Source organism: Chiloscyllium plagiosum, unplaced genomic scaffold (genome assembly GCF_037043375.1).
Source record: "Chiloscyllium plagiosum isolate Xiang-an unplaced genomic scaffold, Cpla_swu_hap1 HiC_scaffold_29, whole genome shotgun sequence".
Lineage (NCBI taxonomy): Eukaryota > Metazoa > Chordata > Chondrichthyes > Orectolobiformes > Hemiscylliidae > Chiloscyllium > Chiloscyllium plagiosum.
In genome coordinates, this window is record NW_028270167.1 from 894,293 (window position 1) to 919,052 (window position 24,760).

General features: G+C 46.0%; 1 protein-coding gene across 3 annotated transcripts; it reads left to right on the forward strand.

Annotated features, from left to right (window-relative positions):
* Window positions 1-633: 633 nt before the first annotated feature.
* Window positions 634-24,760, forward strand: LOC148142234 (myelin protein zero-like protein 3). Of its 3 annotated transcripts, XR_015751950.1 has the most exons (6): window positions 634-717; window positions 798-961; window positions 9,482-9,846; window positions 12,498-12,642; window positions 14,464-14,527; window positions 18,337-18,405. XR_015751950.1 is itself a non-coding variant. In XM_087976276.1 (5 exons), exons 1-5 carry the CDS (start codon window positions 660-662, stop codon window positions 18,397-18,399), a joined length of 714 nt encoding a protein of 237 aa, XP_087832402.1. In that variant the 5' UTR covers window positions 634-659; the 3' UTR covers window positions 18,400-24,760. The 3 variants fall into 3 exon arrangements, 2 of the variants coding, with proteins under 2 accessions (XP_087832402.1, XP_087832403.1); XM_087976276.1 differs by lacking the exon at window positions 12,498-12,642 and having other exon boundaries at window positions 18,337-24,760; XM_087976277.1 differs by lacking the exons at window positions 12,498-12,642; window positions 14,464-14,527 and having other exon boundaries at window positions 18,337-24,760.

Sequence of the window (24,760 nt, forward strand, 5' to 3'; positions counted from 1 at the left end):
CCCCCCCCCAGGTGAGTCTCTCCCCCCCCCAGGTGAGTCTCTCCCCTCCCCCCCCAGGTGAGTCTCTCCCCTCCCCCCCCCAGGTGAGTCTCTCCCCCCCCCCAGGTGAGTCTCTCCCCCCCCCAGGTGAGTCTCTCCCCTCCCCCCCCAGGTGAGTCTCTCCCCCCCCCCAGGTGTGTCTCTCCCCCCCCAGGTGAGTCTCTCCCCTCCCCCCCCAGGTGAGTCTCTCCCCTCCCCCCCCCCAGGTGAGTCTCTCCCCCCCCCCAGGTGAGTCTCTCCCCTCCCCCCCCCCCCAGGTGAGTCTCTCCCCTCCCCCCCCCAGGTGAGTCTCTCCCCTCCCCCCCCCCTCCAGGTGAGTCTCTCCCCTCCCCCCCTCCCCCCCCAGGTGAGGCTCTCCCCTCCCCCCCCCAGGTGAGGCTCTCCCCTCCCCCCCCCAGGTGAGTCTCTCCCCTCCCCCCCCAGGTGAGTCTCTCCCCTCCCCCCCCCAGGTGAGTCTCTCCCCTCCCCTCCCCTCCCCTCCCCTCCCCTCCCCTCCCCTCCCCTCCCCTCCCCCCCCCAGGTGAGTCTCTCCCCTCCCCCCCCCAGGTGAGTCTCTCCCCTCCCCCCCCCAGGTGAGGCTCCTCCCCCGGGTCTGGGGCCGGTTCTGATCTGGTTTCGCGATGATCCGGAGGGACCTGGAGCTGATCCCGATCGGGATCGCCCTGCTCCTGCTCCCGGGTGAGTCCGGCTCCCGCTCGGGATCAGGGGTTGTTGTTGTTGTTGTTGTAACACTAACTGCTGCATTGCTGTGTCTACAGGCGGAGCGGCGCTGGACATTTGGCTGGCGCCTAGTTTCCGGGGCTTCATCGGCGGCAGCTTGGAGCTGGTTTGTACCTTCAGCTCCTCGGCCCCGGTCAGTGAGCGCCTGACGGTGGACTGGTCTTACCGGGGCTGGGCTCCGGGCTCCGGGGGCAAACACGCGGTGAGTCCGGGGCTGGGGTCCGGGGTCCGGGGGCTGGGGGCTGGGGGCCGGGGGCCGGGGTCCGGGGGCTGGGGCCCTGGGGCTGGGGCTCGGGTCCGGGGGCTGGGGCTCGGGTCCGGGGGCCGGGGGCTGGGGTCCGGGGGCCGGGGGCAAACACGCGGTGAGTCCGGGGCTGGGGCTCGGGGGCTGGGGTCCGGGGGCTGGGGGCTGGGGTCCGGGGGCTGGGGGCTGGGGTCCGGGGGCAAACACGCGGTGAGTCCGGGGCTGGGGCTCGGGGGCTCGGGTCCGGGGGCTGGGGCTCGGGTCCGGGGGCCGGGGGCAAACACGCGGTGAGTCCGGGGCTGGGGCTCGGGGGCTGGGGTCCGGGGGCTGGGGGCTGGGGTCCGGGGGCTGGGGGCTGGGGTCCGGGGGCAAACACGCGGTGAGTCCGGGGCTGGGGCTCGGGGGCTCGGGTCCGGGGGCTGGGGCTCGGGTCCGGGGGCCGGGGGCAAACACGCGGTGAGTCCGGGGCTGGGGTCCGGGGGCCGGGGGCTGGGGGCTGGGGTCCGGGGCTGGGGTCCGGGGCTGGGGGCTGGGGTCCGGGGGCCGGGGGCTGGGGGCTGGGGTCCGGGGCTGGGGGCTGGGGTCCGGGGGCCGGGGGCTGGGGGCTGGGGGCTGGGGTCCGGGGGCCGGGGTCCGGGGCTGGGGGCTGGGGGCAAACACGCGGTGAGTCCGGGGGCTGGGGTCCGGGGTCCGGGGGCTGGGGCTCGGGTCCGGGGTCCGGGGTCCGGGGGCTGGGGCTCGGGTCCGGGGTCCGGGGGCAAACACGCGGTGAGTCCGGGGCTGGGGTCCGGGGTCCGGGGGCTGGGGTCCGGGGTCCGGGGGTACTGTGAGGGCTGATCCTGTTACAGACCATTGCCCCCTCCCTGACTCAGATCCTGGGCCAGCCGCAATCCAGAACTTTCCCCCTCAATGGGGGGCACTCAGTGTGTCACACTCCCCCTGGGAGGGGCGGGTAGGAAATGGGCCCCTACCCTGAGGCAGGTTCACTACCACCGCCCGTATTCAATAGGCTCTGGGGCTCAGTGGAATTTTGTAGAAAGTGATCAAGAGGATATTGTTGGGGAAGTGAGTGACCAACTGGGGTTAGAGGGGCCACGGTCAATTCTGTAAGAAAATGTGATCCTTGTAGGAAGGATATGAAAACTGAATAAATGTTTTCAGGACAACTTCCTCGACCACTATGTGACACCAACCAGAGAGCGGGCTTTACTAGAGACTAAAATAGAAATTGCTGGAGAAGCTCAGCAGGTCTGGCAGCATCTGTGAAGAGAACTCTGTTAATGTTTTGGGAGAAAGTGAGGTCTGCAGATGCTGGAGATCAGAGATGGAAATGAGTTGCTGGAAAAGCGCAGCAGGTCAGGCAGCATCCAGGGAACAGGAGAATCGATGTTTCGGGCATTAGCCCTTCTTCAGGAATGAGGAAAGTTGGTCCAGCAGGCTAAGATAAAAGGTAGGGAGGAGGGACTTGGGGGAGGGGCGTCAGAAATGTGATAGGTGGAAAGAGGTCAAGGTGAGGGTGATAGGACAGATTGGGGTGGGGGCGGAGAGGTCGGGAAGAAGATTGCAGGTTAGGAAGGCAGTGCTGAATTTGATGGATTTGACTGAGACAGGCTGGGGGGAGGGGAAATGAGGAAACTGGTGAAATCCGAGTTCATCCCTTGTGGTTGGATGGTTCCTAGCCGGAAGATGAGGCGTTCTTCCTCCAACCATCGTTTCGCTGTGGTCTGACGATGGAGGAGTCCAAAGACCTGCATATCCTTGGTGGAGTGGGAGGGGGAATTGAAATGTTGAGCTACAGGGTGGTTGGGTTGGTTGGTCCGGGTGTCCCAGAGGTGTTCCCTGAAACGCTCCGCAAGTAGGCGGCCCGTCTCCCCAATATAGAGGAGGCCACATCGGGTGCAAAGGATGCAATAGATGATGTGTGTGGAGGTACAGGTGAATCTGTGGTGGATATGGAATGTTTTGGGTCAAGTGACCCTTCCTCAGATCCAGACTTGTTTCTGATGAAAAGGATTGGATTTATTACTGACCTCAGATGGGAAGAAATATCTGCAATATCTCACACAGTTTGAGGGAGAAAGGTTTGTGTCCAAGACTACTGTTTTGAATTTAAACAAGGGCAATTAGTGAAAATGAACTGGCAATTTAGGGTAAAGGATAAAGTCAATAGTGACAAACATTTAATCAGATATTCCAGAAATAGGAAGGATAATTAGTAAGTTTGCAGATGACACCAAAATTGGAGGTGTAGTGGACAGTGAAGAAGGTTACCTCAGATTACAACAGGATCTTGACCAGATGGGCCAATGGGCTGAGAAGTAGCAGATGGAGTTTAATTCAGATCAATGCGAGGTGCTGCATTTTGGGAAAGCAAATCTTAGCAGGACTTATACACTTAATGGTAATGTCCCGGGGAGTGTTGCTGAACAAAGAGACCTTGGAATGCAGGTTCATAGCTCCTTGAAAGTAGAGTCGCAGGTAGATAGGATAGTGAAGAAGGCATTTGGTATGCTTTCCTTTATTGGTCAGAGTATTGAATACAGGAGTTGGGAGATCATGTTGCGGCTGTACAGGATATTGGTTAGGCCACTGTTGGAATATTGTGTGCAATTCTGGTCTCCTTCCTATCAGAAAGATGTTGTGAAACTTGAAAGGGTTCAGAAAAGATTTACAAGGATGTTGCCAGGGTTGGAGGATCTGAGCTACAGGGAGAGGCTGAACAGGCTGAGGCTGTTTTCCCTGGAGCGGAGGCTGAGGGGTGACCTTATAGAGGTTTACAAAATTATGAGGAGCATGGATAGGGTAAATAGACAAAGTCTTTTCCCTGGGGTGGCCGAGTCCAGAACTAGATGGCATAGGTTTAGGGTGAGAGGGGAAAGATATAAAAGAGACCTAAGGGGCAACGTTTTCACACAGAGGGTGGTACGTGTATGGAATGAGCTGCCAGAGGATGTGGTGGAGGCTGGTACAAGTGCAACATTTAAGAGGCATTTGGATGGGTATATGAATAGGAAGGGTTTGGAGGGAGATGGGCAAGGTGCTGGCAGGTGGGACTAGATTGGGTTGGGAAATCTGGTCGGCATGGATGAGTTGGATTGAAGGGTCTGTTTCCATGATGTACATCTCTATGATTCTAAATCACGGAATGGATACATTCGAAGGGATGGGTTGGCCATTTGTGGTTTAACTAAAAAAGTGAAATATGGAATTAAGCTTAAAGAAAAGGCATATACAATAATTCTGCAAAGATAGGTCAGTAGATTGGACTGAATATTTTTTAAAAACACAAAGAATTACTAAAGGATTAATAAGGCAAACATTAAATTATGACAGAAATTTATCAAAAATATAAAAATAAATTGGAAAAGTTTCTTCAAATATTTAAAATAGAAAACAATAAAGAACAAAGTGTTGGTCCTATTGAACTGATTCTAGATTAGAGTGGTGCTGGAAAAGCACAGCAGGCCAAGAGGCATCTGAGGAGCAGGAAAATCGACGTTTCATTCCTGATGAAGGGCTTTTGCCTGAAACGTTGATTTTCCTGCTCCTCGGATGCTGCCTGACCTGCTGTGCTTTTCCAGCACCACTCTGATCTTGACTCTGATTTCCAGCATCTGCAGTACTCACTTCGCCGATTGAACTGAGTCTCGACATGGAGGATAAAGAGATGGCAGACAAACTGAACAGATAAAAGCAAATTACTGCGGATGCTGGAATCTGAAACCAAAAGAGAAAATGCTGGAAAATCTCAGCAGGTCTGGCAGCATCTGTAAGGAGAGAAAAGAGCTGACGTTTCGAGTCTAACTGACCCTTTGTCAAAGCTGAACAGATATTTTGTGTTTTAATGATTTGGATGAAGGGACAGCTAAATTTGATGATGATACAAAGATATGTAGGAAGGTGAGTTGTGAAGAGGACATAATGAGCCCACAAAGAGACATAATGAGCCCACAAAGGGATATAAATAGGTTAAGTGAGTGGGTAAAGGTCTGGCAAAAGGAATGCAATGTGGGAAATTGTCCATTTTGGCATGAGGATTAAAATAAATATTATCTAAATGGTGAGCAGTTGTAGAGCTGGGAGATGCAGAGAGATCTGGGTGTGCTAGCGCATGAATCATAGGTGGTACATTAATAATCAATAAACTAATAGAATGTCATGGTTTATTATGAGGGAAATTGAATGCAAAAGTAGTGAGATTATGTTTCAGTTAAACAGGGCAGTGGTGAGATTGTGTCTAGAGTACTGTCTACAGGACTGGTCACTATATTTGTTGAAGGAAGTCAGTACATTGGAAACAGTTCAGAGAAGGTTCAGTAGACTAATGCTTGCAACGAGCAGATTACCTTATGAGGAAAGGCTCTTCAGGTTAGGCCTGTATTCACTACAGTTTAGAAGAGACAGTGGTGACCTAAATGAAACATATAAGATCCTGAGGGGACTTTACCCAATGGGTGCTGAAAGGATGTTTCCTCATGTGAAAGAATCTAGAACTAGGGGTCACAGTTTTAAAATAAAGTATTGCCCAATTAAGAAAGAGATAAAGAAACATTGTTCTCTCACATAGTTGTAAGGTTTTGGAATTCCCTTCCTCAAAAGATAGTGGGTGCAGAATCTTTCATATTTTAAAGATTGTTAAAGACCAAGAAGGTGAAAGGTTATCAGGGAAATACAGGAATGTCTAATTGAGGCTATAATCAGATTAGTCGGGATCTTGTTGAATGGCAGAGCAAGCTCAAAGGGCTGAGTCGCCTCCTCTTCTGCCCTGTGTTTGTATAAACTGTATCACACAAGTGTCTATAAAAATGCAGAGAGAATATCAGACTTTGATTACAGAAGAATCTGGATCCCTGGTTAATGAGTCACAAAATGTTAGCGTGCAGGTTCAGCAAGTGATCAGGAAGGCAAATGGAATATTGTCATTGATTGCAGAGGGAATGGAATATAAAAACAGGAACGTTTTGCTTGAGTTATATACGGTATTGGTGAGACTACATCAAGAGTAGTGTGTCTTTATTTTAAAAAGCAAATGCTTGTAAGTGTTTTAGAGGACGTTCTCTTGACTGATTCCTGCGGTTGAGGTGAAGGGATTACCTTATAAAGAATGGTTGGATAGGTATGGTCCGTATCTACAGGAGTTTAGGAGAATGAGAGTTTGCTTATCAAAACTTATAAGATCCTGGGGAGACTTTGCAGGCTGGATGTTAAAATGATGTTTTCCCGTATAGGAGAGAGTGGAACAAGAGGCACCATTTAAAAATTTTCCTCCCTGAACTGGAGAAATATTTTCTCTCTGAGAATTGACACTGTGTCTGGCAGTGCCATTGAATGTTTTTCAGGCTAAGATATACTCTTGACTAATGAAGAAATCAAAGATTGTTGAGTGGTACACAGGAAACAGGATTTCAGGTCAAAATCGGGTCCGCTAAGGTCTTACTGAATGTGGAGCAGATTTGTATGCTGAAAAGCCTACTGCCCCAGTTCACATCTTCATGGTATGATTGGGTGATAGAATGGGCTTGAGGATCTGAATGGCCTACACTTGCCTGTGTTAATTCAGAGTTAGATTCCTGGGAGAATGGAATCATTACTATTACTATAGGAAGAGACAATTCAGCCCATCATGTCTGTGCTAGCTTTTTGAAAGAGAATTCAAGTTACTTACAGCCCCCATTCCTCCGTGTGTTTCAACACGTCGACGAATTTTATTGTGCGTTTTTTTTCAATTCTGTTTTATAAGTTATTATCAAAACTACTCCCAATGCCCCTTCAGGCAGCACTTTCCACATCACAACATCTCACTCTGGTCAAAGCAAAGTTTCTTCAAGTTACACATGGTTTCTTGACTCACTGTCCCCCAAGTGACTACCCCTTTGGCCACTGAAACATTTCCTCCCTGACATACTCTGTATTAACTCATTGAGACTTTGAACTTCTCCATTAAACGACTGGTTAATCTTCACAGCTCTAAGCAGAACATGGTCACTCCACCAGGCACTCTGTAAAACTTATCCTTGTTAAGTCTCCTTGAAATCTCTGTTCTGGTGCGGCACTGTCGGAGGGTCAGTACTGAGAAAGTATGTTAGTGTCACAGGGTCACCCTCCAGATGTTATGTGAAAGGTAAGCCCTATTATCGCTAAAAGACTATTTCATGGTGGTATGGAGTTCCTGTCTTCATAATTTATCTTTGCTCCAATCTTCACTGAAATATTTTGTCTTGCTCATCATATTAAAATTTGTGTGGGATTTCACTCTATTTTGATTGGCTGCTGTGTTTTTGGTCCTGCTATAGAAATGATTTAGAGATGCTGGTGTTGGACTGGAGTGGACAAAGTTAAAAATCACACAATACCAGGTTATAATCCAACAGGTTTATTTGGAAGCACACTAGCTTTCGGAGCGACGCTCCTTCATCAGGTAGCCAGTGGGACAGGATCATAGGACACAGAATTTATAGTAAAAGATCAAAGTGTCATACAACTGATGCGATGTATTGAACAAACCTAGTTTGTTGTTAAGTCTTTTATCTTTTAGAATGGGTTACAGGTTTCGATTTGTTAATATGTAAATCCAAAACTTCTTTCAAATCACATTCCTGAGATAACTTAATGTTTTATAAAAAGGTGATGTCTCAGCTCAGCCAGTACATTAAAGGTGTGAAGTTAGAGTCTGTATGTATTCCAAATTCTCTTTCCAAAGTAGGAATTTAGAAAGTTTTGTGTCCTATGATCCAATCCCACTAGCTACCTGATGAAGGAGCAGCACTCTGAAAGCTTGTACAGGTACACAATCTTTATCCAAAACACTCGGCACCAGCCGGTTTTCGGAATTCAGAATTTTTTGAATTTCAGAACAAGTGACAGTTTGACGGTAAAATTTTAAAAAATCTTACTGAACAGCAGACTCACTGTGAGTACCACGGGCCCTGAGACAGAATTGAAGCCTGTCAGTGCCAGGCCACGTGTGTTATAAAAATATTTCATTTGCTGTAGAGCTCTTTGGATAAACCTTCAGGATGTTTTAGGGATGCAAGGTTATTTTTTATTACGATGTTCCTACATTCACCCTGACACTGTGTTTCTGTTTACCAAACTCCAGTGATTGATATAGTGACCATCAGGGCTCACTGCTTCTGTCTGGTATGTGTTTGACCACAGCCTTCCTGAACTCTGATTGTGGTGTTTGTGGGAAATCGGTAACCCGTCACTAAAGGCTATCTCATAGCCGATTCCCGGATAATGTGACCATTAGGTGGTCACTGATGGAGTCCATTCCATGAGCTCAGCTTCTGGCCAGAGACCAAGGAGGGAGAGTTTCCTGTTTCTTCCTGGTCCCCAACAATGAAGCTGTTTTACAACTTTTATATTCACATTAACTGAGGAAAGAACCGCAACAGTGTGTGGACACGCACTGCCCGGGACAGAGAGTGTCAGCACTGACCAGGGGAGCGTGTGTCCATAAACATTCCTGATGGGGAGAAGGGTTGAGGAGGTTTTCAGCTGCAGGAGCAGTCATTCTCGGAACCTGCTGCTCGAACATGCGGTGCCTCTGCCCTCAGGTGGCCACATGCGGTATGGCAGCTGTCCCCGATCAGACAAAAGCACCATTCGCGTATGGAACAGCAATTCACTGGAAGAGAATTCACATTAACACAGTCTCGAAACATCGATTCTCCTCGGACGCTGCCTGACCTGCTGTGCCTTTCCAGCGCCACTCTACCACAATCACAGGCCGTTTCCTGAAATGTTTTTCATCTGATGGAGTACTTTTGAAGTATAGTCACTGTTGTGGTTTAGGGAATGCTGCAGCCAAGTAATTAATAAATATAAAATAATCCCACACAATAATTAATAATCCCACACAAAGTCATTAATGTCCTGATGGTCTGTTTTTGCCCAATCTTCTGAAGAATGAGTGTCGCTTGGCTACTGGGGTTAATCCCCTCAATATTCTTCAAAATGGAGTCATGGATCTTTTTAAACCTACCTGAGAGAGCAGTCATGGCCCTGATTTAATAGTTTCTGAAAAGATGTTACTTTGACCAATGTAGCACTCCCTCAGCGCTGGATAGGACTGTTAACCTTTAACATTGAGCTCGTACTTGAAGGGGAACATTAACCCACAATCTTCTGCCTTTGAGATCAGCGCAGCATCGTTGAGCCTGGCCTCATTGACCAACACTGACCTCCCGTGGGGGGGGCGGGGGGTGCTCTGGGCACTTTCAGTTTGTCGCCCAGCTGACTCCAGGTGCTTGAGGTGGTACAGCATGAGCAATGTTGTAGTGAGCAGTGAGGAGACCTTCCAGGGTGCAGCGGATGCTTAGTGCCAGGATATGAATCTGGAGGGGAAAATCAACCAGGTGAGGCATCACCCTGTGTGAGGGGAGGGTCTTCTACAAACTATTGCCCTTCACTGGAATGAAATAAAGTTTGCATTTGACCTAAACTAGTTAATCCTTCATCTCTCTCCTGACATAGATTCTCCACTATCAGTCTGAAGTCTTTCCTGCTCACAGTGGCCCCTTCAAGGATCGAGTCCTGTGGAACGGGGATGTTACAAAAGGAAATGCTTCCATCATCCTGAAGAATTTAACACAGAATGACAACGGGACATTCAGTTGTATGGTACAGAACCCGCCAGATGTAAGCAGTGAGATGCCGAGCACTGTCCTCACTGTCACTGAGAGAGAGCTCCCATTTCGCCTCAGTGTGGCTGTCGTTCTGGTTCTGCTGGTGGTGATTCCGTCTCTGCTGGTGGTCACAGTGCACCTGCTGTGGATGGGCAAGAGGTTCGGGTTCTATGGAGTCAACTCCAAAAACACATCAATAGAGGTCCTCGAGGGGTAGGTTCAGCCAGGATGTATAAAAATATTCTTGTGCTATTTTCTTGAACTGGAGTCACCTGGATTGCTAAGAATTTATGTGAAAATCTCAACCAGGTTTATTTAACAGGGCAACTGACAACTCATAGTTCTTGAACAACTTGCGTCCACATCCTCAGCCTTGCTGCTGCTTGGACTCTTCAAGACCATAAGATAAAGAAACAACATTAGGCCATTTGGCCTATCGGGTCTGCTGCACCTTTCAATGCTGACTGACATGTTTCTCAACACCATTCTTCTGCCTTCTCCCTGTAATGTCTGATCCCTTTACTATTCAAGAACCTGTCTATCTTTGTCTGAAATACACTCAGTGACTCATGACATGTGGTGTCATCCTGGTCTTTGGGTTATTAACATACTCTCTCTTAAAACTTCTCTTCCCCCCCCCCCCCCCCCCCCCCCCCCCCCCCCCCCCCCCTCCATCAACCCACCATTAGACCACATGCATTAAAAATTAATACTTATGTAAGTAATTGCAAAACTATATACACAGAAGAACTGTAGAATTGATGAATTTAATGGGGAACAAAGAAATGGCTAACCGGCTAAAGATGTACTTTCATCCTGTGTTCATAAAGGAGGGGACAAATAATATCTCAGAAACATGGGGAAACAGAAAGTTTAGTGAAAGAGAAGAACTGTAGCCATTGGTTAGTGGGATACTGCATGGATCAGCGCGAGAACCCAGCTATTCACAATATATTAATGATTTGGATGAGGGAACTAAATGCAACATCTCCAGATTTACATAGTATACAAAACTGATTTGTAAGGATGCTCTTGCTATAGAGAGAATGTAGCGAAGGGTTACCATCTGATCCCAAGGATGGTGGGACTGACATGTGAGGAGAGGTTGATCTGATTAGGATTACATTATTGGAGTTCAGAAAAATAAGGAGGCATCTCAAGAAACCTACAAAATTTTAACAGTTTTGGCAGGGTAAATGTAGGGAGAATGTTCTTGGTGCTGGGTCCAGAACCAGGGGTCACAGTTTAAGGATAAGGGGTAAACCTTTTCGGATGAAGACAAGGAGGCGTTTCTTCACCCAGAGAGCTGTGAGCCTGTGGTGTTCACTACTACAGAAAACAGTTGAGGCCAAAACAGTGTATGATTTCAAAATGAAATGGATATAGCACTTGGGGCTAACAGAATCATAGGATATGGAGGAGGAATAGGAACATGCAGCTGAATTGGACGATCATTATAATGAATGGCAGGGCAAGCTCAGAGGTACCCTTGCTGCTATTTTCTCTGTTTCTGGGAAGAGATTGTTTGCTTATCCTTCTGGCTCTTGAGATGGTGCAGTCTGCTGGAGACCTAGACTTCACATTTGGTTTTTTTTTACAACCTGTACTTGTTTTATGAATGTGCTGGTTATTGTCATGGTAGTTTCCATACCTTCATTATCCAAATGTATCTTTGTGTTTGTTTTCTATACACAGTTTTGAGTATTGTACTGGCTTCAGTTTCTCTGCAGTGTTGCTCCATTTGGTGTTATAACTTTGTAGAATCTAGGCTTACTGCACACTTTATTCAGACAGGTAACCAGGTTCCTTGGATAGGATAAATTTTCTGTCCTGCAGGTAAATAAGGAACCTCCACAGCTGCAAGTCAGTCATGTTCCATCTTTATTCTCCTTTTGTTTTTCAAGAATTTAGTCCTGTATTTCTGAGAACTTGGACAGGTGATGGTTTGGCTGGATTAGTTTAATTTGCCATCCAAACATGGTTTCTGTTAGTGATAACAACCTCATACAGAAATTTAGTTCTTATGTGTAACAAAACAACAAGAAGATTTCATTTTATTTATTTTATTCTAATTTATTTGAATTGTTTTGTTGTTCTGCACTTCACGATGGATGTTTTATTTGTGCGATCCAGTTGCTGTGTGAGACTCGGGAACTGGCATAGTGTGGTGAACGGCCACAGGTTTATACCCCATTTGGCTCATGTCTCTAAAACATTTGGTTATAAATTGTGTCCTGTTATCAGATCTGATTTTTACAGCTATACAGAATATTGCAGTCATTGTGTCTGCCATGAACACACTTAAAGTGTCCTTTAACTGTTTGACAATTGGAAATTTAAGAAAAATAGTGACAAGGAGAAAATTGTTAACACGTGCTGAGAAAATCTGCTGCAGTTTTGGACTGAGGGACTGAGGGATCCTCACAAGGATGCAGAGATTATTTGTGTTGCTGTGCTTAGTGATTGGGGAATGTCTTGCACATCCTTACTGTCTTCTCAATGTCATTGTTGATCTCTGGACAACACACCGTACACTATGCCAGGCCGATATAACTGTCCTAGCAAAGACCTTGTGGTACAAGCTCTTGTTATCTTTTCAAAATTATCCTTCTTGAACTGTCTAGTTTATCTATGACCAAAAGCATCAGAGAATGTGCAGCATCTCTTGTATCATGATAGGTTAATCTTTCTTTGCAGTGAGTGAAACAGACCGCATTTCGAACAAGACTTGCTTGCTTTCTGTGTCTTGCACCAAAACTGGTAACTACACCTAACTGCTTGCACATATTGTACAGCTACAATGGCTTCATAATTTGTGCCAATGTTTTAGCGGTTTATCAATACCATGATCTTTTATTTCTCAGCAGTCTTTTCGAAAAGCTGCAATGAACATCGACAGTATGACCAGCTGTTACCTGCTCAGACAGCTCAGTCTCTGAGAAACCTCCAGCTCTGCCCTTATCACACCAACTTTTTCTATTCCTTTAAGTCACGTGTTGGCCACACCAGGTATGGGCATCAGTGAATTTTAAAGTTCTCTTTTTTTTAATAAAGCCCATCCTATTGGATTTCCCACAGCTCAGCAGCATATCTCTGGTCACGTAGAGGCAGGCTTGAAGTGTTGACACAATGCAACCCCTTATCTTCCACAGTTACCTTTATTTTCTCCACAGGCTACAATGGCTCAACCTCAGAAGCACAATGCTGTTTTTGTTTCTAAAGTCTAATTTCAGATGGAGACCTACAGCCATCCAATTCATGCTAATGACTTTGAGTTGTCCTCTTTGCGATGTTCTCTGTGCTTTGTAAATCGACATTTCGATAATTTATAGAATCTGTTGGTAACTAGTGACATCCTGTATACTTAGCTCTTTAAGCAGTAATACTCCAGATCACCAGAGCGAAGATCAGCTGGAAATGTGGAAACAAAAAAAAGAGCTGGAGTAGGCTATTCGGCCCATCGAGCCTGCTTCCCTGTTCAAAAGGAGAAAGTGAGGACTGCAGATGCTGGAGATCAGAGCTGAAAATGTGTTGCTGGAAAAGCGCAGCAGGTCAGGCAGCATCCGAGGAGCAGGAGAATCGACGTTTCGGGCATAAGCCTGAAGATTCCTGATGAAGGGCTTATGCCCGAAACGTCGATTCTCCTGTTCCCAGGATGCTGCCTGACCTGCTGCGCTTTTCCAGCAACACATTTTCAGCTCTGTTCAAAAGATCATGGCGGACCATCCAACTCTATCACCCCATTCCTGCTTTCACCTCATACCCTTTGACCTCTTCAGCCCTAGGAACTCTGTTTTCAAGAAGTTACACACTCTGTTTTCACCTCAAATCACTTTTTATGACAATGAATCCACAGGCTCACTATCTCTCAGTAAAGAAATCTCTCCTAATTTCAGTCCTAAATAGACTATCCATTGTCCTTAGATTGTGTTCTTGACTGGGTCCAGTTTCCCTCATCATTGGGATCACCCTTCCTGCATTTAATGAGTCTAATCCTGTTAGAATTCCAGTGAATATAATCCTAACTCATCCAATCTGATTCGAATCCCTGCTTCACTCTCAAACTGAAGCCTGGAATTGAGAAAGGAAAGTTTGGATTTGTGGAGAATTCTGGTTTGTATACCCCTTAGAACATCACATTAATTAAATACTTTGTTTCTCTGGCATCACCTAATTTGTGCAGTGCATTTAATTCTGCATTTTGATAGCACCTGATGTGGTTTTGAACCCAGCCCTAACAGTTTCTGCGGCATTTGTTGCAGAGGACGGCCCTGGTCCGAGAAGGGAGACTATTCACTAGCCTCTATTTTATGGCAGCTTTCCTCAGTTAGCGGAGGTTCCAAATCTCTCCTGAACAGTCAGCCTCCAGAGGTCTCAGCTGTCAGTGACTGACTCCTTGTTGTCAAGTTAACCACTATACAATGTCACAATATGGAGTTAAATTGGAGTAACCATTGAAAGCATGTTAAATGAGCTGCTAATCTGCAGAGAGAAAGATTTACTAATCATTCAATCACTCAGCACTGAGGAGGCCATTTGGCCAATCGTGACCGAACTGGCCCATTGATAGAATTTTCCAATTATTCCCACTCCACCAACTTATCACCATAATTTGGATGGTTCTAGATTATAACAAACTGTGGAAGGCACAAGTTCTTCACAGCTTCCTCTTAGGATCTTCCCATTCCCTCCAAATTCCTCCTTCTCACTCGATGCTCTAAAAGTTGGAATTAGACATCTGTGTACAATAGAAACAAAAATAAATAATTAGTTCCTTTGGAGTATTTGCCTTTTGTCAGAACCAGTAACTGGAGCTATTTTTCTGAGCAGGACTGATGAAGGTGAAAGTGACCAGGGAAACAGGATCTGTTTCTGCTGTGTATCATGTTTCCAGGTAGGATCTCAAATACATGATCTGACTGGCTTGGCACTCACTTACCTCCTGGTGTGCAGGAGCCAGTGAGGGAGGGGGGCTCTGCTGGGGGGTGTACTTGGGGCCTGAGGATCAGTCACCTGAATCATAAGAACTAGGGAATAGATTAGGCCATTTGGTCTTTTTAGGCTACAATCCAAGACAAAGACCTCTGGAGAACACCATAGGGAGAGAATCTATCAGAGTGGATTACATAAAACCAACATGGATTCATGAAAAGGAAATCATATTTGACAAACCTACTGGAGCTTTGTGAGGATGTCACTTGTAGAACAGATGAGGGTGGACCAGTGGATGTGGTGCATTTGGATTTTCAGAAAGCTTTTAATTCCCACCTTGCAGGTTATTGTCCAAAATTAAAGCACATGGGATTGGTAATAATATTCTGGTATGGATTGGAAATTGGTAAACACTCAGGAAACAGAGAATAAGAACAAACAAGTCTTATTTGATGTGGAGAACAGTGACTAATGTAACACCACAGGGACCAGAGGTGACCTAATTCTGGATTTACCCATGAGGAGAGACATCCCCTCAGCATCCATCCCACCAAATCCCCTCGGAACCTTCTGTTTCACTCTTCTAAACTTCAATGAGATTAAGTCTAGCCTTTCCTCGTAAGACAATTTCTTCCTTTCAGAAATTAGCTGAGTGAACCTTCTCTGAACTGATCCCAATGGAAACCTGTCCCTCCTTATGTAAGGAGACCAGGACTCTGCAAATTATTCTAGAAGAGCTCTCACCAGTGACCAGTACATGCCAGGCATGACCTCCCAGTTTTAATACCATCCACTTTGCAATAAAGGCTCACATTACTATTTCCTTCCTGATCGTTTGCTGATGTTGCTTGCTAACGTTTTGTGGTTCATGTACTAGGACACCCTGATCCCCTTCAGTAGTGCAGCATTCTGCAGTCAGTCTCCATTTAATTCTTCTTTTCTGTTTTTCCTGTCAGAATGGATGTTCTCACATTTTCTCCGATTATACACCATGTGCTAGATTTTTGTCCACTCATTTAACAAATCTATATTCCCTTGCAAATTCTTTGAAGAGTGGCATGAGAGCAGGAATTGGCCATTCAGCCCATTGAAGCTGCTCTACATTCAGCATGATCATGGCTGATCATCCAGTTCAGTGCCCTTTTTCCCACAGCCCTCTGAGATACAGATCAACAGAGTAAAAGGTATCATCCTCATCTTGTGCCCAAGTGAAGGTGCTTCCAACATCTGCAGGACAGTTTCAGAAATGAGGACACTTAGTCTCTTCGTATGTTGACACCTGTCAAACCTCCTTACAATTTAAGGAAGATTATAAACATGTGCTCTTCTAAAATGAATAACAGCAATTGTTTTTACATTATATTCTATCTGCCATGTTCTTGCCCACTCTCCAAGTCTGTCCAAACCCTCTTGAATCCAACTGTATCTTCCTCACAGCACACATATCCATCTAACATTAGTTCACCTATGAACTTGAAAATATTACATTTAGGTCCCACACCCAAACATTGATATTTATTATGAACAGCTGGGGCCCAAGTACTGATCCTGCAGTAGCCCAGGAGGCACAGCCTGCAACATGACATTGACCCGTTTATGTCTTGTCTGTCTGTCAGTCAGTCCTTAATCCATGTCAGTACTTTAACTCCAAAACCAATGCTTTAATTTTGCTAACCAACCACCTATGAGGGAACTTATTAAAATCCTTTTGAAAATCTAAGTGTACTGTGTCCACCAACTCTCCTTCATCAATTATATCCACAATCAGCACATTGGCTCTGTGTTTAGCACTGCGGCCTCACAGCGCCAGGGACTCGGGTTTGATTCACCCTTGGGTGACTGTCTGTGTGGAGTTTGCACATTCTCCCCGTGTCTGCGTGGGTGTCCTCCGGGTGCACTGGTATCCTCCCACAGTCCAAAGATGTGGATTAGCCATGGGTAATGCAGGGATATGTAAGGGGGGATGGGTATGGGTGGGATGTTCTTTGGAGTGTCAATGTGGACTCAATGGGCCAAAAGGCCTGATTCCACTCTGGGGATTCTATGATCTCCAAAAATTCCAATGGGTTTGTCAAACAAGATTCCATTTTCACAAATCCATGTTATGTCCAATCAGATCATTATCATCCACCTGTCTATGTATCACCTTCTTTATAACTGATTCTATTTTTTTCCCCTAATGCTGATACAGGGCTAACAGGTCTGTAGGTCCCAGTTTTCCCTTCCTCCCTCCCTTCTTAAATAGTGTGATGACATTTGCCTACAAAATAGTTGGTTCTTTCAACCAGGTGACTCGTGCCAATTTTAAATTGAGGCCCCAGGTGTGACAGTCTGTGACAGTCTATTAGTTGTAGTTTGTCAGCATGTCCAGACTGTTTTCTGTTCATCAGCCAATTCTCTAGCCAAACTAATATATAAACCCCAAAATGGTGAGCTCTTTCTTGTGCAATAAATATAAACAAATGTTGCAAGACTTGGACAATATCAGGTTTAGGCTGATAAGTGGCAAGTAACATTTGTGGCACACAAATGCCAGGCGATGATCTTCTCCAACAAGACAGAACATAACCACCACTCCTTTACATTTAATGATCATCACTGAATTCCCCGCTATCAATATCTTGACCAGAAACTTAACTGGATCAGCCATATAAATACTGTGGCTATAAGAGCAGGTCAGAGGCTAGAATACTGCAGCAAGTAAATCACCTCCTGACTCCCCAACGTCTGTCCACCATTTACAATGCGCAAGGCAGGAGTGTGATGGAATACTCCCCACTTGCCTGGATGGGGGCAACTCCAACACACTCAAGAAGCCAGGGCAAAGCAGTCACTTGAATGGGACCATATTCACTCCTACTACTACCATCAGTGACAAGATGCAGTATAAAAATTTACCAAAGATCCTCAAACTGCACCTTCCAAACCCACAACCACTTCCATTCAGAAGGACAAGGGCAGCAGATACATGGGAACACCACCACATTCAAGATCCGTTCCAAGCCACTCACTATCCTAACTTGGAAATATATCACCATTCCTTCACTGTCGGTGGGTCAAAATCATGGAATTCCCTCCCTAAGGGCATCGTGGATAAGCTTTACTCCGCATCTAACCCCGTACTGTCCCTGACCTGTGAGCATTTGATAGAGTACAGTGTAAAGGGAGCTTTACTCTGTACCTAACCCCGTGCTGTCCCTGACCTGGGAGAGTTTGATGGGGCTGGTGTAAAAGAAGCTCTATTTCTAGTTTTTCTTCAGCTTGGCCTGGTGGCTCAGTGGTTAGCACTACTGCCTCCCAGGGCCAGGGTCCCAGGTTCGATTCCCACCTCGGGCCACTGTCTGTGTGGACTTTGCACATTCTCCCCATGTCTGCATGGGTTTTCTTGTGATCCGGTTTCCTCCCATGACCCAAAGATGTGCAGGTTAGGGTGGATTGACCGTGGGAAAGGCAAAGTTACAGGGAGAGGATGGGTCCAAAGTGATGCTCTTCAGAGGTCAGTGCAGACTCGATGGGCCGAATGGCCTGCTTCCATACTGTAGGAATTTTATGATATGGTAAAAAGGGTAGAGGGAACTTTATTCTGGATCTAATCCTGTCTGTTACTGGCTTGGGAGTGTTTAATGGGAAAGAGGGAGCTTTACTTTTAATTTGGGTAGAAAGAGGTTTTAATTACCGTTTAAAAGAATAGAGGGAGTTTTAATCTGTTCGTACGCTGTGCTGTGCCTGCCCTAGGAACGTTCACTCTGTATTTTTCCTTTTTTCCTCTAGGAATCTGATGAGGAAGATGAAGATTTCCATCGCTTTTACCCAGCATCTGAATCAGTTACATAGTTTGACATATTTTATGATCCCACCTTTATCAGTAAGACCATCCCTGGGACTCTACACTGATTGAAGAGTTTGTCTGAAGATGGTGTGTGGGATTATATAATAGTGTCAACTTTCACTGATACACAGGGAACAGCTTTGTTACTCGTATTCCTTACACATCTTGTCATTATTCATACTCCAAGGGAGTGCTTAAAGTTCTTGTTGATCATCTAATGATCTCAGCAATGTTTTACCGAAGAGAAGTTAGTGTTTCAGAATGAAAGGTCATCATCCCAAACTATTCCCTTCGCTTCTGCCTCCACAAACCCATTGTGAATTTCCAACCTTTTCTGTTTTTATTTCAGATTCCCAGTGTCTGCAGTATTTTGCTTCTGTCTTAGAAGCCTGTTATTGAGGGAAAAGGAAGAGCGTGAATCCAATCCTTCAGAAATCAATAGTCCAACCCAGCTGGAGGATTGTGTTCAGTTCTGGGGTGAAAGATGGTGGAGCTCAGTGAAGGCACAGGGACATTCTGTATGTGAGAAACATGAGAATGACGAGACAGAGGGTAGGTCCGATCAAGGACAGTAGTGGGAGACTGTGTATTGAGTCGGAAGAGATAGGAGAGGTCTTGAATGAGTACTTTTCTTCAGTATTTACAAATGAGAGGGACCATATTGTTGAAGAGGAGAGTATGAAACGGACTGGTAAGCTAGAGCAGATACTTGTTAGCAAGGAAGATGTGTTGGGCGTTTTGAAAAACTCGATGATAGACAAGTCCCCCGGGCCTGACGGGATATATCCTAGGATTATGTGGGAAGCAAGAGAGGAAATTGCAGAGCTGTTGGCAATGATCTTTTTGTCTTCACTGTCAACAGGGGTGGTACCAGGGGACTGGAGAGTGGCGAATGTTGTGCCCCTGTTCAAAAAAGGGAATAGGGATAACCCCGGGAATGACAGGCCTGTTAGTATTACTTCGGTGGTAGGTAAAGTAATGGAAAGGGTACTGAGGGATAGGATTTATGAGTATCTGGAAAGGCACTGCTTGATTAGGGACAGCCAGCACGGATTTGTGAGGGGTAGGTCTTGCCTTACAAGTCTTATTGAATTCTTTGAGGAGGTGACCAAGCATGTGGATGAGGGTAGAGCAGTGGATGTAGTATACATGGATTTTAGTAAGGCATTTGATAAGGTTCCTCATGATAGACTTATGCGGAAAGTCAGGAGGCATAGGATGGTGGGAAATTTGGCCAGTTGAATAGAGAACTGGCTAACCGGTCGAAGTCAGAGAGTGGTGGTGGATGGTAAATATTCAGCCTGGAGCCCAGTTACAAGTGGAGTTCCGCAGGGATCAGTTCTGGGTCCTCTGCTGTTTGTAATTTTTATTAATGACTGTGAAGAGGGAGTCGAAGGGTGGGGTCAATAAATTTGCAGATGATACGAAGATTGGTGGAGTTGTGGATAGTGAGGAGGGCTGTTGTCGGCTGCAAAGGGACTTAGATATGATGCAGAGCTGGGCTGAGGAGTGGCAGATCGAATTCAACCCTGTCAAGTGTGAGGTTGTCCATTTTGGAAAGACAAATAAGAATGCGGAATACAGGGTTAACGGTAGGGTTCTTAGTAAGGTAGAGGAACAGAGGGATCTTGGGGTCTATGTTCATAGCTCTTTGAAAGTTGCCACTCAGGTGGATAGAGCTTGTAAGAAGGTCTATGGTGTATTAGCGTTCATTAGCAGAGGGATTGAATTCAAGAGTCGTGAGGTGATGTTGCAGCTGTACAGGTCCTGGGTAAGGCCACATTTGGAGTACTGTGTGCAGTTCTGGTCGCCTCATTTTAGGAAAGATGTGGAGGCTTTGGAGAGGGTGCAGAGAAGATTTACCAGGATGTTGCCTGGAATGGAGAATAGGTCGTACGAGGATAGGTTGAGAGTGCTAGGCCTTTTCTCATTGGAACGGCGAAGGATGAGGGGTGACTTGATAGAGGTTTATAAGATGATCAGGGGAATAGATAGAGTAGACAGTCAGAAACTTTTTCCCGGGTACAACAGAGTGTTACAAGGGGACATAAATTTAAGGTGAAGGGTGGAAGGTATGGGGGGGATGTCAGGGGTGGGTTCTTTACCCAGAGAGTGGTGGGGGCATGGAATGCGTTGCCTGTGGGAGTGGCAGAGTCAGAACCATTGGTGACCTTTAAGCGGCAATTGGATAGGTACATGGATGGGTGCTTAAGCTAGGACAAATGTTTGGCACAACATCGTGGGCCGAAGGGCCTGTTCTGTGCTGTATTGTTCTATGTTCTATGTTCATGAAAAGGGGACATTTTGAGGGAGTTTAATTAAATGAGATTAAACTAGAGAGGCTGGGATTGTTCGCCAAGAAGAGTAAACCAGAGACCTGGGTTTGATTCCAGCCTTAAGTGACTGTCTGTGTGGAGTTTGCACATTCTCCCTGTGTCTGCGTGGGTTTCCTCCGGGTACTCCGGTTTCCTCCCACAATCCAAAGATGTGCAGGTCAGGTGAATTGGCCATGCTAAATTGCCCATAGCATTCAGGGATATGTGTAGGTTAGATGCATTGGTCGGGGGTAAACGTAGAGTAATAGGATTGGGGAATGGGTCTTGGTGGGTCACTCTAGAGAAGGATCAGTGTGGACTTGTTGGGCCAAATGGCCTATTTCCACCATGTAGGGATTCTATAAAATTCAGTGAAAAAAACTGAAAATTTAATGAGTGGTTTAGTCAAGTAAATTGTGAGGAATTGTTTCCAGGGACCAGATTTTGGGGAGGGGGGCAGTGGGAAGCAATTATTTGACAACAGAGTGACTTGTGATCTGGACTCCACGGACTGAAAGGGTTGTGGGAGCTGATTAATAACATTTAAGTGAAAATTTTATTTCTAAATTCACAAGAAACCATCTGTGCAGGGTCAATTAACAAGAATAAGGAAGAGATAGGACGCTAAACGAACAACTCTTTCAAGAATCTGGATCAAATATGATGGGCTGAATGGCCTCCTCCTATGACATGCCATTCTCTGAGACAAGGTGGAACACTCCCTTAGTGCTGAGCCTCTGATAATGGGGCGCTCACTCAGAACTGACAGAGTGCTGCACTATTGGATAATCAATGTAGGTTATGATTCTGCTAGCCCAGTTGGCATATTTTCTAAATCCATCGTTTGTACTTACTTCTATTACTACATCCTTTTGCTTTACTGATTTCCCAATGGTCATTTCATCCCCTCAGCTCTTCTGTCCTATCAAAGACCTTTCCTTTAGCTCTTTCCTTCTCTCCCTCTTTCTCTGGCTCTGGATGTATTTAAAGCCTGTTATATAGGACATAGAACAGACCCTTTGGCCCTTGATGTTGCACCGACCTGTGAACTATTCTAAGCCCACCTCCCTAAACTATCCCATCATCTTCCATGTGCTTATCCAAGGATTGTTTAAATCTCCCTCATGTGGCTGAGTTAACTACATTGGCAGGTAGTGCATTCCACACCCTTACCACTCTCTGAGTAAAGAACCTGCCTCTGATATCTGCCTTAAATCTATCACCCCTCAATCTGTAGCTATGCCCCCTCATACAAGGTGAAGTCATCATCCTAGGAAAAGACTTTCACTGTCTACCCTATCTCAGCCTCTGATCCTTGATGTTTTCCAGTGCTGATGAAAGGACGTCATTCCTAAATTTTACCCTGTTTCTCCACATCAGATATTGTCTGAGCTGTTGAGTGTTTCCCAGTTTTTTTTTTGTTTTTATTTCAGATTTCCTGCCTCTGCCTTGATTGCTGTTCCATAGTTTGCTACCCGAGAGCAGCTATGAGCAAGGTGATGGAAGGTTACAGGTTACAATTGGATGAAAAAGCTCCTAATGGATTTAGACACAACACGAACTTTGTCCAAATTTGAAATTATACTTCTGTAGAAATTATGCAAAATTGTCCAATGGATTCTGCATCTCAGATCCTGATCCTTCCCTTCCCCCCGAATAATCCTGCCTCCTCCTCCTCATTCCTTTCCCTATAGTTTCCTCAGTTCCTCCTCCATTCCCTCGGAAGTCCCCTAGGGAAGCCAGTGTTAAGCCTTCTCCATCCCTGGGGATTCTGGGGTTTCATGATTCACCAAGAAACTGGGGATAAATATTTGGGACTAAGTATTTGTTGGCTGATATGCAAAGCCACGTAGAGTCATGGAGTTATACAGCATGGAAACAGACCCTTCGGATCAACTCATCTGCACCAACCCAATATTCCTTATCTGATCTAGACCCATTTGGCCCATATTCCTCTATACCCTTGCTATTCCTGTACCCTTCCAGATCTCTTTTAAATGTAATTGGATCAGCCTCCACCACCTCCTCTGGCATTTCATTCCGTATACGCACCACCCTCTGTATGAAAAGGTTAACCCTTAGGTCCCTTCTAAATCGTTCCCCTCGCAACTAAAATCTGTGCCCTGTAGTCTTTGTTCATAGTCAAGTGAGTAACGCCTGTGTGTGGTCCCATGTTCCTGGCTGGGTGTTTTGAGCAGGTGTTGGCTATGGGAGGTGTTCCCATGTGCCTGCGGTGGTTACTTTCTGTGGCTCTGAGCAGTTTTCTCCGGATTGTCTATTCAATTGACTGGAAACATTGAGTGACGCCAGAAGGTGTGATGCTGCCCATGCTAAATGTCTTGATTATGTTTATTACTGTGTAGCATATAGTGAAAAATACTTTGGGATTTGCAATTTCAAAGGAAATGCTTTTGTAGAAGTGATGTTTGATAAACCAAAGGCTATATCATCCACATCCTGTACTTTCACCATCACCTCACTCCTTCTCTCCCTCTCGTGTTATGATCTTTACTCCTTTGTCTCCATTATCCTTCCTCCCTGGTTCCCTCTACCTCTTCACCCGCCTACCCCTCTTTTCCACCTAACTCTATGGGTGAGGTTTCCATGGTTAGCTCATTCTGCCCTGCAAAAATTCTGGAAGAAAGAATTGATCTCCACATGGAGAAACAAGGTTTCATCAAGGATAGTCAGCATGGCTTTATCAGAGGGAGAAAGTGAGGGCTGCAGATGCTGGAGATCAGAGCTGAAAATGTGTTGCTGGAAAAGCGCAGCAGGTCAGGCAGCATCCAAGGAACAGGAGAATCGACCTTCAGGAAGGGCTTATGCCCGAAACGTCGATTCTCCTGTTCCTTGGATGCTGCCTGACCTGCTGCGCTTTATCAGAGGGAGGTCATTCTGAATAAATTTGAATCTTAAGGAGGTGACCAGTCTGTTTAATTCCTAGATATCAGCCTCCCTGGTTATGGAGCAGGAATGGGGCCCTCAGGTGGTCTACAGAGGGTCACATTGCTCCTGGCGAAAGCAGCAAGTTAAAGAACTGCTCATATTCCCATCAATGTTCAACATAGAGCTTCACTCCTCATTCTGAAATGCAGGATGTCACGAGCTTAACACAGGGTTGGTATTCAGGCAAAAATGCCAACAATAAGCTTCAACTCTGTTTGCACAGGTATTAATCTCACAGGTTGTTCATGGAAACACTGTGCCCAGGAATGGAATGAGCAGAAACATCTCGAAGGAAGATGGTGTCTGGACGATCCTGTCTACCCAGTTACCTTGCTCTGGCTGCCCAGTCCAATTGGAATCTGGCAGTTGGGTCTGGATGGAGGTTCTTGACAGGAGAATGGGATTCCCGGATTCTGCCAAGTTTGGAATTCTGCACAATGTTGGAACTTGTGGAACTTGAGAATCAGCTACAGTTTCACTGCATCTCTGAGAGAAAACGGATCTATGGGGGGCTCAGAGGTGTTTGACACAGAATCACTCAGTCCTTCTTCCTCATTATTCATCGTTACTCAGGAGCAATTTTGGTTTAAAATAAATACTTAGATTAGATTCACTACAGTGCAAAAACAGGCCCTTTGGCCCAACGCGTTACGCTGACCCTCCGAAGAGTAACCCACCCAGACCCATTTCCCGACCCTATGTTTACCCCTGACTAACGCACCTATGGGCAATTTAGCATGGCCAATTCACCTAACCTGCACATCTTTGGATACCATCCATTTGCCTAAATTTTTAGGGGCTAGTAGTGTTTACAGGAATGTGGGAGGGAGTTGCTTATGTTTATTCAATGTTGGCTGATTACCAATGGCAGGGAGCCAGAATCAAACATCTTGCAGAAGTCATCAGGCATTGAATCCTGTGTACCCCAGGCCTCCTACTGTGTAGCCCGCTCTCCTCTATTGAATGATTCTTTTATAAGAAAAGTGCTGCAGCAATTATCCAGTCACAATTCCAGCTTTTCTCTGGGCCCAAGTTCTTAGTTAATCCTTTCCTTGTAAATTAAATGTGTGAGTGGCAGTTTTCAGCAATAAATTGTTACGTGGGG